Source organism: Cyprinodon variegatus, unplaced genomic scaffold (assembly GCF_000732505.1).
Source record: "Cyprinodon variegatus isolate N-32 unplaced genomic scaffold, C_variegatus-1.0 Scaffold660, whole genome shotgun sequence".
NCBI lineage: Eukaryota > Metazoa > Chordata > Actinopteri > Cyprinodontiformes > Cyprinodontidae > Cyprinodon > Cyprinodon variegatus.
Window position 1 is genome coordinate 419,869 of NW_015151113.1, and position 11,246 is coordinate 431,114.

The window sequence follows — 11,246 nt, forward strand, 5'->3', positions numbered from 1 at the left end:
TTTTTTGTCCGATTCATCGATTAATCGAAAAAATAATCGGCCGATTCATCGATTTTTAAAATAATCTTTAGTTGCAGCCCTAATATATATATATATATATATATATATATATATATATTAGGGGTAAAAGTATTTTCAAATTACTGCGGGTACTATATACAATAAGGAAAATTTGTATTTTAACACGCTGCTATTTTTCAAGTTCTCCCACTTAGAAATCATGGAGGGGTCTGAAATTGTCATCGTAGGTGCATGTCCACTGTGAAAGACATAATCTAAAAAAAAATCCGAAGATCACAATATATGATTTTTTTAACTATTTATTTGTATGATACAGCTGCAAATAAGTATTTGAACACCTGAGAAAATCAATTCCAGAGGTCCTGTAGTTTTTAGCCAGTTTTCCACACTGTTGGAGGGATGTTGGCCCACTCTTGAAACTAATTATTTTGATGGTTTTTATTTTTTAAAATACCAACAGGCCGTAATGAAAATTAACTTAATAAAACAAAACTAACGAGAGTAGAAAGTAAAAAGTTGTCTAAAAAAAGAATTACTCCAGTAAAGTATAGATAGACAACATTTCCACATAAGTAAAGTAACAAAGTATTTGTACTTTACTACTCTGATAATAAATATCACACAACTGAAGGTGCTTTAAAACAATTTGGATAAATTAGGACTAAAATAAACAGAATTGTTAAACTGTCATTACAAGGAAACTTCCTGTTGAAAATATCAAAATAAAAGCCCTCCTGTTCTGTTCATTAAGAAAGTTAAAGTTATAGTGGAGGATGTTGTTTTTCCGGGTGGATTATTTAAATAAATGGTCCTCCTAACTGTCAATCATTCTGTCATGTTTACGTAAGGCTGTCCTACGTGCTCATTCCCATTTTCACTAATCGATGGTGAGTCTGACATACCATTTACCATTTAGTGGAGAAATTGCAAATCTTATTTTGGAAAATAAGCTTTTTTTTTTAAGTGGAGAGGGCGGGTCTTTTAAAAAATTTGCTAAAAATTCTCCACTATGCCTTTAACACTCATTTACACTTTACTTCGTTGTTATGTTGGAAATGACACCCTAATGTGAAGATCTTTACTGTTCTTAACTGAGAATAAAGGTTTTTATTAAAAGCTCTTCTGCTTAGAATGAGAAGAAATCCTATCTATCATATTTAGTGTCAAATTAAACAAAATCAATTAATTAAAAGCTTTTTTTTGTCCAATAGAGGACAGGCTGGGATCTGAGAATGAAGTGTTGGTTTATCCACGTTTCCATCTGTCTTCCAGCTACGTCATGATGATGCCCTTCAAGCGGCAGGCCCTGGTGGAGTTCTCCTCAGCAGAGGGTGCTGATCGCTGCGTGTCCTGTGGAACCAAGGAGCCGGTGTACATCGCAGGTTCGGGAAGCTCAGTCTTTCCTGTCATTGTTCAGTTTATTGTCTAATTAGTAAACAGAACATAAATTATGTTCTTTGATAGTACCGGGTCGAACCTACCAATCAGACAATTTAGACCATTTCTCCACAAGCTGGTTCAGGTTTGGGATGTTGGAGCATTTAGTCTGAAGGGCTGTCCATGTTACGACTGGATGATGGAGAGAGTCCACCTTTAAGGCCCTGGTCTACTAAAGGCTGTGTGTATAAAACTAAGCCTCAGATGCTCAGAAAAGCATGACACGCTGCTCCTGCTGCTCAAAAGCACTGCGGGACCTTTTGCTACAACAAGATGCGCGTCAACCATTCACTTTGCATGCTAGCTGCTTCTGCTGCCTTGCTAATTTAGGTGTGACCGTAGCATTAAAGTGGCTGCAACCATTCTGTATTTTAAAAAACAAGAATAATAATAATTAAACAGATAATCTCTTATCAAAGTGAAAGTCAAATGTTTATTATATTATGAAACAAACAGTTCCTCTCTGTGTCCCTTTGTCTCCTGCAGCCAGTTTTTATTTCTTCTTTCTTATTAAAATTATACATTTTTTGTTGTTTTATCGAAGGGGGGAAAATCTGTAAAATGATCACCAGATATTCTCTGTATCAAACATATCGGCTGTTAGACCTCCACTAGTTGGGACTGTAAAACGATCTAGAAACTGCTCCACCATGTTTGTTTCTCCAAGTCTTCTCCTGATTACTTGTTAATTTCACATGAACAGAGAAGGACCTTTGTCCTCTCCCGGTCCACACAGTGACCCAACCTGCTGTCTGTGTGCAGTTTCCTTTGGAACACAGAACATAAATCCATTCGGCCTCCAATTCTGGTGACGGCATCATAAAAACCCTTATTTAAACAAATGGTCTGCACCTTTTTGCACCTGTTTTCAGTCGTAGTAAATCACCTGCAGCAAAGCCACAAACTGATGATTTGTTTTTATCAACCCGGCCTTCATATGTTGGACCTTACCAGTAGATCAGGGTCATAGCTCCTTCAGCAAAGCTCAGCAGGTTTTCAACCGTCTCACAGTCTGTTTTCTTTGTACTGAAAATCTGATCCTTCTGTTGTAACACAGCAGGAAAAAACAGCCTTCAGTGTGTGGATCGCTGGGATATAAAATGGTGCGGAAGCCCAGATTCCAGCAGGCCACGTCCTCCACCAGCTGCATGTTAGACCAGAACCCGTCTTCTCTTGGGTCCCGCTGTTCTGATGTGTTGGTGTTCTCACTGATCTGTTCACCAGGACAGCAGGCTTACTTCAATTACTCCACGTCAAAGAGGATCACCAGACCAACAAACGCTGACAACCCAAACAGCGGCAACAAGGTCCTCCTGCTCTCCATCCAGAACCCGCTCTACCCTATAACTACGGTAACCACACTCACCCACTGTCCACCGAAACACAGCCACCTCTGACCTCTGATGCTACATAGCTGCTCCTCCAGGAACATCTGGGTGGCTTGAACCTGTCCCCCAGATTGTCTCATGACCAGCCTCTGGACTGGCCTTAGGCTTAGATAAACTTTCAATTCAATTCTGCAGAGTGGGAGAATAGAGATAGAATGATGAAAAATCGGTCCCTATGTCCTCCAGCAGTCTAAGCCTATAGCAGCATAACTATAGAGCTAGCTCAGGATAACCTGAGCCACTCTAACTAGAAGCTTTATCATTAAGGAAAGTTTTAAGAAGTTTTCAGGTAGGAGATAAAGGTTGTTCCTCAGTTTTCCTCCTTAAAAACATCTCATACAAACCAGGCTTTTATTCTGCTGCTGGTTGAAAGTCACATTAAAAATGTTGAATGTTAGCTTAATCTTGCATGTTGCCATAGTGATGCTTTGCTGCCTTTCTAAAATAGAATTAGTGATTTTCTGGATGAGCTGCAGCAGGTCCTAGCTCAGCTTCAGATACCAGCGTGCCTCCTGGTGGTCACCAGGGATTCACCATCATTCATATCCAGGTTTACTCGTCTGTGGCTGCTGTTGGGTTAAGTCTTACGGTCTGTAATATTTATCAATGGTTTGTTTTTTTCTATTCTTTGGTTTCTATGAACAAAGTCCACAGTAATGCCACAGATTCTCTGCTTCAAGTTTTTACCCACAATCCTGTGCTGCATCACTAGCACATACCCAACCCATGACCAGTAAAGGTGGACTGTTAGGACCGGCCCATTTTACCTGTGGAACCGATTGATATATTTAAAAGAGTCCAAGATGAAGTGATTTGAAGCTGATATGCCGTTAATCCTCAGCTTTTCCTTTTGGTTGGTAGTTTCAGGCAGTCGTGATGCCCCCTGGGGCCCGATGTGAGAACTGTACGGTTCCCACGAGGTCTGAAAAAGCTGTACCTCCATCTGCATCTGACAGGAACCACACCTCTTCCAGACTAATACGAGGGTCCTTTCTGCCTCTCAGATCCCAGTTCAAATGAATGTCCTGCTTCTGAACTGAATCTAGTTGAGGTAACTAACAGAACATGGAGGCGTTGGCCCTGGATGATAGAGGATACCTGAAACCGGCAATGTAGTTGGTATAATGGCTGAGGAATCGCAGTGAATAAAGCAGCAAGGCTGAGAGGTTTGGTTCAGAGTGTCCCTCCCAGGTCCGGTGAGTCAGAGGGACGGGTTCAGACCTGTCCCCAGGTCTCCTCTAATTCACCCACAGCAAACATAGACGCCTCATTTATGGATCATAGTGTATCTGCTACGGTCCAGATGTTTCCTTTGTCTCAGAGCTGCAGGCCGAAGCTGAACTCATAGAGGAATGTCAGCCTGAGAATAGCCATTAACCTAGACACCATCCATCCATCATCCATCCATCCATCCGTCCATCCATCCATCCATCCATCCAGAGTTCTGCAGTTGGACCTTAAACAGGACGCTGACGATGAAGCAGACCTCCTCCATGTTTTTGCTTCTAATTTAATTAGCAGATTTTCTCTTCAGCGATGAAACAGACTCATCCCGATCAGAACCTAATAACTACAATACTCCGTATCTCCACTCGCCTTTAAGCGTACTAGCGCCACCTACAGGGCAGGAGGAAGACCGTTGGTGTCTCTCCTTAAATTGAGAGTGGGATAAGAAAAACAGCAGAGGTCAGAACTCCAGTCACATGACTTGGACTCCATTCATTTTCTGACCTTTGATGGGGCTTCAAAAATGTGTGACTGTTTTAGACTCTTATTGAATTTATACTCAAACCTGTTTATTTAAAAACTTGATTTTTACCCAAAACTAACATTTAAAAGATGGATTATTTAAAAAGTGCGTAGCGTTATTTTATACCGTCATTCCATATTAACAAACAAAGACCACCGTTTTCTTTACACGCCTTGTGTGGGCTTGAGCTGCAGCTCCATGTAACAATAATTAGATTTAGAAAGAGACAAAACACAAAAATAAACCCCAAACATAATTTAAAAACTTCAAAGTACTCAACAGAAAACAAAATGAAAGAATCAAACCATGCAAGAGAATCTCAGATGGAGACAGAGGCTGATATTTCAACAGAGGTGTTTAAAGTAGCCAGAAATTGCATTGATTCAAACAGTCAATCTAAAGAGTAGCCTGAAAATGAATATTTCTCTGATTAAACTGATAGTGGAGGTCAAAGGTTACGCAGCGATGCTTTAATGTTTTGTTTTACTGTTAGGCTCCTTATTGTCTCAGTGATCTGCTGTGATTGGAGTTGAGACAGAAATATGTCTGTGTTTCTCCTCAGGACGTCCTCTACACAGTCTGTAACCCCATCGGCAGCGTGCTGAGGATCGTCATCTTCAAGAGGAATGGGATCCAGGCCATGGTTGAGTATCCTTTCTCCTCTGTGGAACCTCTGTGACAGCAGGACCGGCTCTAATCCTAAAGCCGCTCCTTGCCTCAGACTCCACCCGTCTGAGTCACAGCTCTTCATCCTTTTATTTAAACCAAACCTTCTGGAAAATTTTCCTTCCCTGGGGGGAATCCCAGGCTCTCTGGTGGTTTGGTCATGTTGGTTGTATTTAAACACGAGTGTAAGTTTGATGTGCCTCTCTGTGGACTGCTGTGTATTTTGTCTTCCTTAATGTGATTCCTTCAGGTTTGAGTCCATTCAGTGCGCCCAGAAGGCCAAAGCAGCTCTAAATGGAGCTGACATTTATGCCGGCTGCTGTACGCTCAAGATCGAGTATGCCAGGGTAAGAACCAGAATCCACAATAGTGTCTTCCTACTCCACATAGTTCTCCCTAACAGGGACTGAAGCTGCGACTCATAGAGATCAACTGATCAGGCTTCTGCCGCTGTTCTATCAGATGAGCATACCCGGTCAGACCAGCATACCCATAGTCAACACAGTTTATCCCTTTAGTTTTGTTTGAAAAATAAACTTTAAACTACCTCGATTGGCGTGTATCCCTTTAGTCATGTACAAAAAAACTATTTAATTACTCACTTTTTGGTGTTTTTAGAAGGGTATGGCGATCTGACCTTAAATTGTTTTTTTGAACATGACTAAAGGTTAGTTTAAATGATATTTTTTGTGCAAAACTAAAGGAATTAACGCAAATATGACATGTTTAGCATGCAGATTTAATATGGGTATGCTGATCTGACAGAACACCTTAATCAGAGCAGTTAAATAAGATGATTTTCCAATGGAATGAGTATTTTTACACTTAAAATAAGATAAGTAGACAATATGCACTTGAAATAAGACAAGTCAGTTGTTTTTTCTTATTTTAAATGTAAATTGTCTTGTTCCATTGGTAAAGTGTCTCACGCACCTCAAGAAAAGATTGACCTATTTTAAGAAAAAATGACTTAATTTAGATTTCGGTATTTTCCAGTTCGTTCGCAATGCTGTCCTTTTGTTTCTATTAACCCATAAAGGCCATTAAATTTCACGCTGTCAGTCTTTGCATTAATGTGGAGCAACATTGGTGCCATAAATATTTGTTTTCAATTGTGATTTAACTATCTAAAACTATTTTAATAACATGAAAGAAATTAACCACATAGAGAAAGGTTTAAAAATGAGGAAAAAAATGAAAAGACAGATGTTTTCGGTTTATTCATTTTTACAGTCCATATCATCCAAGCCCCGCCCCCATGCCGAGGGGCCAGCAGTTTGAAACTACAACAAAAATCTGAAGCGTTGTGCTGCTGCAGCTTCTGGCTTCCCTGGCAGGAAGTGAGCTGCTATTCTTTAGCAGAACACAGTTTTCATGCTGCTCCACCAGTTCAGGGGCTGGGATGGGGTCGGTGGTCATGCAGCTCCTGTTTGTGACGTTCTGCTTCCTGAACATGTCTCTTTTCTGTGTACACAGCCAACACGTCTCAACGTGATCAAGAACGACAACGAGAGTTGGGACTACACCAAACCCTACCTGGTCAGACGAGGTGAGAGCAGCCGGTCTTCCTCCTGCCTGGTTGGATGTGCTCTCTCCATCTTCTGACATCGGAACTGGCTTGGAGCTGTCTGGTTGTGTGTTCCTGGAAGGGGCCGCCATTTAAAGTTGCTTTTTGTAGCTCTGCTTCTGTCTCATTGAACCCCAGTCGCCCTCAGCAGATGGCCGCTCACACTGAGCCTGGTTCTGCTGGAGGTTTCTTCCTGTTAAAAGGGAGTTTTTTTCTCTCCACTGTCGCTACAAGCATGCTTAGTGTGAGGGATTGCATTCTAGTCAATGAGTTGATGCAATCAACTGGTTTTCCTTAGATAGAAAACTTCGAATGAATGTGACTGTATGATCTGGTTGAACTGTAAAGTGCCTTGAGATGACATGTTGTGAATTGGCGCTATAAAAATAAACTGAATTGAATTGAAAGGGTCAGTGGGCAGAAGATGTCGAAGACCTCAATCTAGCCAGCATGTCTTTCCTTGAGAAAGCCCAGCCTGGGGGCTTTGGGTCGGGTTCCCTCAGCACCAGAGATGAGGAAACCTGCTAGGGTGCACTGAGGTGGTTAAAACACTTCTCATTGGAAAGGCCCTGGCGATGGATGAGATTCACCCTGAGTACCTTACGGCTCAGGATGTTGTAGGGCTGTGTTGATTAGAGCGAATCTGCAATATTTGGTGCAGTTCCCCTGGATTGGTAGACCAGGGTGGTGGTCCATCTATTCAAAAAAGATGGCCCAGAGGGTGTGTTCCAACTACAGAGGAATCACACTCTTAAGCCTCCCTGGTAGGGTCTATTTCGGGGTCCTGGAGAAGAGGGTCCATTGGACTGTCGAAACTTGGATTCAGGAAGGGCAGTCTGGTAGGCAGACTGTCCCCACCAGTCCTGGTCGTGGAAAACTCAGCAGGGTTCTGGAGGGTGCCTGAGAGTTTGCCCAACCAGTCTACATGTGGTTTGTGGACCTGCAAAAGGCATTAGATGCTGTCCCTCGTGGAATCTTGTGGGGGGCACTCTGGGAGTACCAGATTTTTTATACGGTCCGTTAGGTCTCTGTATGAACAGAGTCAGGGCTTGGTCCAGCAATAGGTTGGACTCCTTTCCAGTGAGCTCTGGAGTCCGTCTTGGCCTTTGTTGCCAATTCTGTTCATTACATTTATGGACAGAATTTCAAGGTGTTGACGGAATCCCTTTTGGTGACCTTACAGTCTCTGCTCTTTGTGGATGTTATTGATTCTGTTGGCCTCAGGCCATGATCTACAGCTCTCACTGAAGCGGTTCACTGCCCCGTGTGAAGCGGCAGGGATGAGGATAAGTGCCTTCAAATCCAAGTCCTTTCAACAGGCGGATTGGTTCAGCATCTGCAGTGAAGCAGGCGTTGTACTGGTCTGTTTTGATAAAGGGAGAGCTGAGTTAAAAGGCAAAGCTCTTGATCAACTGGTTGATCTACATTCCTGTCCTCATTCATGGTCATGAGATTTGGGTCATGACTGAAAGAACAAGATCCCGGATACAAGCGGCCAAAATGAGTGTCAGGGCTCTCACTTTGAGAAAGGGTGAGTAGCTCAGTTATCCGGAGAGGGATCATAGTACAGCTGCTTGTCTATGATGAGAGGAGCCAGTTAAGGTTGCTTTGGCATCTGGTTAGGATGCCTCCTGGTCACCTTTCTGGTCAGGAGTTCTGGGCATATCTCTCTGGAAAGAGACCCAGAGGAAGAAACAGGACACGCTGGAGGGAATATATTTCTATGAACACCTTGGGATTTTTTTGGAGGAGCTGGGTCAAGTGGCTGGGGAAAGGGTAATGGTATGGGTATGTCTGGTCCTCCCTACAAAGGCTGCTAGCTCTACAACCCGACCACGGATAAGCTCAAAAGGATTTTCTCTAAGTGTAACCGTCCCATAGAGCCCTTAGAGATGTGTCTGTGTTGAAGCATATAAAGGTTATAGCCTATTTCTCTAAGCTGTCCACCAGAGCCTCCAAACATTCTCTCCCAGACGTAGTCAGATACAAGTGGGTGTAACATTCCCTTTTTTTGCAGCTGTGGCGCCTACGGTTTTATTAGCATTTAGCATTTTCCTGTCAACCACAAATCTCCCCTCGCCTACTTTTCACAATAACTGGTGAGAGTAAAAAAATCTTATATTAATCTGTTGTGCTGAGACCAAAAGTTCCACTTAAGCCGGGAATACACTGTGCGATTTTTTCAATCGTTGCATGACGCTGTTGTGCAACGATTGAGAGCTACGAGCCACAGGGTTTCGTCGTACAGTGTGAGCTGTAGCGTCGTGCAACGATTGAAAAAATCGCACAGTGTACGCCCGGCTTAAGTGGAACCATTGGTCTCAGCACAACAGATTAATATAAGATTTTTTTACTCTCACCAGCCAAACGAGTAGAAGAGGAATATGAAGCTCACTAGAGTTAAACGCTCTGCCTTGGCAATTTATGCTACTTTGTGCTAGTTATGGTGTTTAGGTTGGATGAATGCGACCTGGCTGTTCAGACACAGGTCGCATTTGAAAAGATCAGATTCGCATCGGATTCAGGAACACAGAACCAAGTGGCCTTGGTCACATTTAAAAAAATCAGATCTGTGTTGTTCAGACTGTCATGAAAAGATCAGATCCACTTTGCATATGGACAAAAAAAATCCAATTTGGGTCACTTCAGGCTGATTTGTGAACGTAGCCTTAGTAAATCCCCTATGTTGGTTCCCATATGGCTCTCATGCATGGCTCGTGTTTGTAAAATGAACTCCTTTAGCTCCCAGTCCTCGGTAATGAAATGACATGTGATCGTCACGTATGATTCTGTGGCTCGTAACGTCCACCCATCGCACATAAAGGGCTACTCTTGTTGCTGAACTAAATGAAGTTTTGACACATTCTTTAACTTTTTCTTACTTCTTGGGCAGCACTATTTCAGTAATATAGCGACGGGTTGGGACAACGTAACACGGTTCCAGTGTATTTGCCATATAGCGAAAGCCTCTATTTTCAGCCATGCAGGAAACTGGTAAAGATTCTCAGTTATGAGGAAAATAGGTGGTTTGAGAGGGGCGTGAAGGAAGCAGTCTATGTAAAGAAAGAAAATCCAACCTTTAACAGAGAGGGTGGACTCGGATTTCAGCTTTCAAAAACCTACAAGCGATAGAGTTAATTCCTTCCCGCTATCATCGTAACCCCAACTAATTTACAGGGGATGAGAAGAGCTTGCCTATTCAGCCAGGCCAACAATTCCCTTTAAAGACACCCCTTTAAGAGACATAGACAGGTATGGGGCATTGCAGGCTAACAAAGAAGCCAAATGGGCCCCATTCCAAAGGGGTGGACCCGTTCGTCCGTTTCAGTTTGCATGTTTTCTAAACAAAAACAAGGCTTTGTTGGGCTACTGTATAAAGCTTTGAACTCAACGCTATTCCTGATATTTTGAATTGAAAAACCGTCCTGGATAGGAAGAGAAACGTCTTCAAATTTGGAAACAAAGTCCAGTGGATTGTTTTCTTTTTTTTTTACTTTTTTGGAATAAACATGCAGTAATGACGCAAATCCAGATAAAATGCATCAACGAGTCTCTGATTTTGATGGCTCGGGGTAAGGTATATGGAATCTTATATGTAGTGTTGTTCAGTTCAGTTGCTTCGGGTTTACAGGTTTCTATTGCATCTTTGGCACTGCTAGCTTATCAGCGTGATGCCTCTGTAGGTGAGCCGGCAAGTTGGTTGTGTTTTTTGTATAGTGTACTGCACCATACCAGTGCCGGCATATTGCATTTGTTTTTTCAAGTCCTTGACTCTCTTATTGGCTTTAAAACCAAAATCTGCCCAAACGTCTGATTTCAGGGATAAAGGTGCTTCTAAAATCCTGTCGGCAATTCCGCAAATTTGTCTCATCTGCACTCCCTTGCTGTGAACAGTATTGGCACGCTGTAATACCGCCCCCCTAGGGGTTGGGAGGTATATTGATATTGAAAGCCAGAATATTTATATTAAATTGTTTTTAAAAACATCTATATTAATCTTTATATGGATTTTTTATGCACAGCCCTACTAGTTTACTGCTGAGACCAACTGAAGCTATGCTGTAGCCTGCTCACTGGATGGTATAACACAGAAGTCACGGATCAGCGGACCGAGGTCCGGATCCGGATTCACCTGCTGGCTAATCTGGACCCAACCTGATTTAAAACATTTATAAATTACCACATGTTGTCTGACGATAGTTTCTAACTTCACTTGCGCCGCTTCTCTTCTTAATATGGTAAAGCCCTCCAGAGTGTCCGGCTCCAGGCTGCAGATGATACTAATGATCCAATGAGCTGCTGTCAGTCTGGGTTGCTCCTGCTGCTACTTTTAGACACAGCAGGCAAACCTGTGGCAAGCCGGGCGATGGGAAAGAAGGAGAAGATGATGAGAAAAAGAGAGCAGAGAAAGTGTGGA

The 11,246-nt window shown here is 42.5% G+C and overlaps 1 protein-coding gene across 1 annotated transcript in view; it reads left to right on the plus strand.

The window, feature by feature from the left end:
- The window catches only part of hnrnpll (heterogeneous nuclear ribonucleoprotein L like), a 32,686-nt gene that overhangs the window by 10,607 nt on the left and 10,833 nt on the right, over nucleotides 1-11,246 (plus strand). Inside the window, exons 4-8 of the mRNA XM_015393854.1 lie at nucleotides 1,294-1,403; nucleotides 2,683-2,810; nucleotides 5,159-5,244; nucleotides 5,513-5,609; nucleotides 6,739-6,811. Of these exons, the coding sequence (XP_015249340.1) occupies nucleotides 1,294-1,403; nucleotides 2,683-2,810; nucleotides 5,159-5,244; nucleotides 5,513-5,609; nucleotides 6,739-6,811 (494 nt within the window). The remainder of the gene's footprint in view (nucleotides 1-1,293; nucleotides 1,404-2,682; nucleotides 2,811-5,158; nucleotides 5,245-5,512; nucleotides 5,610-6,738; nucleotides 6,812-11,246) is intronic.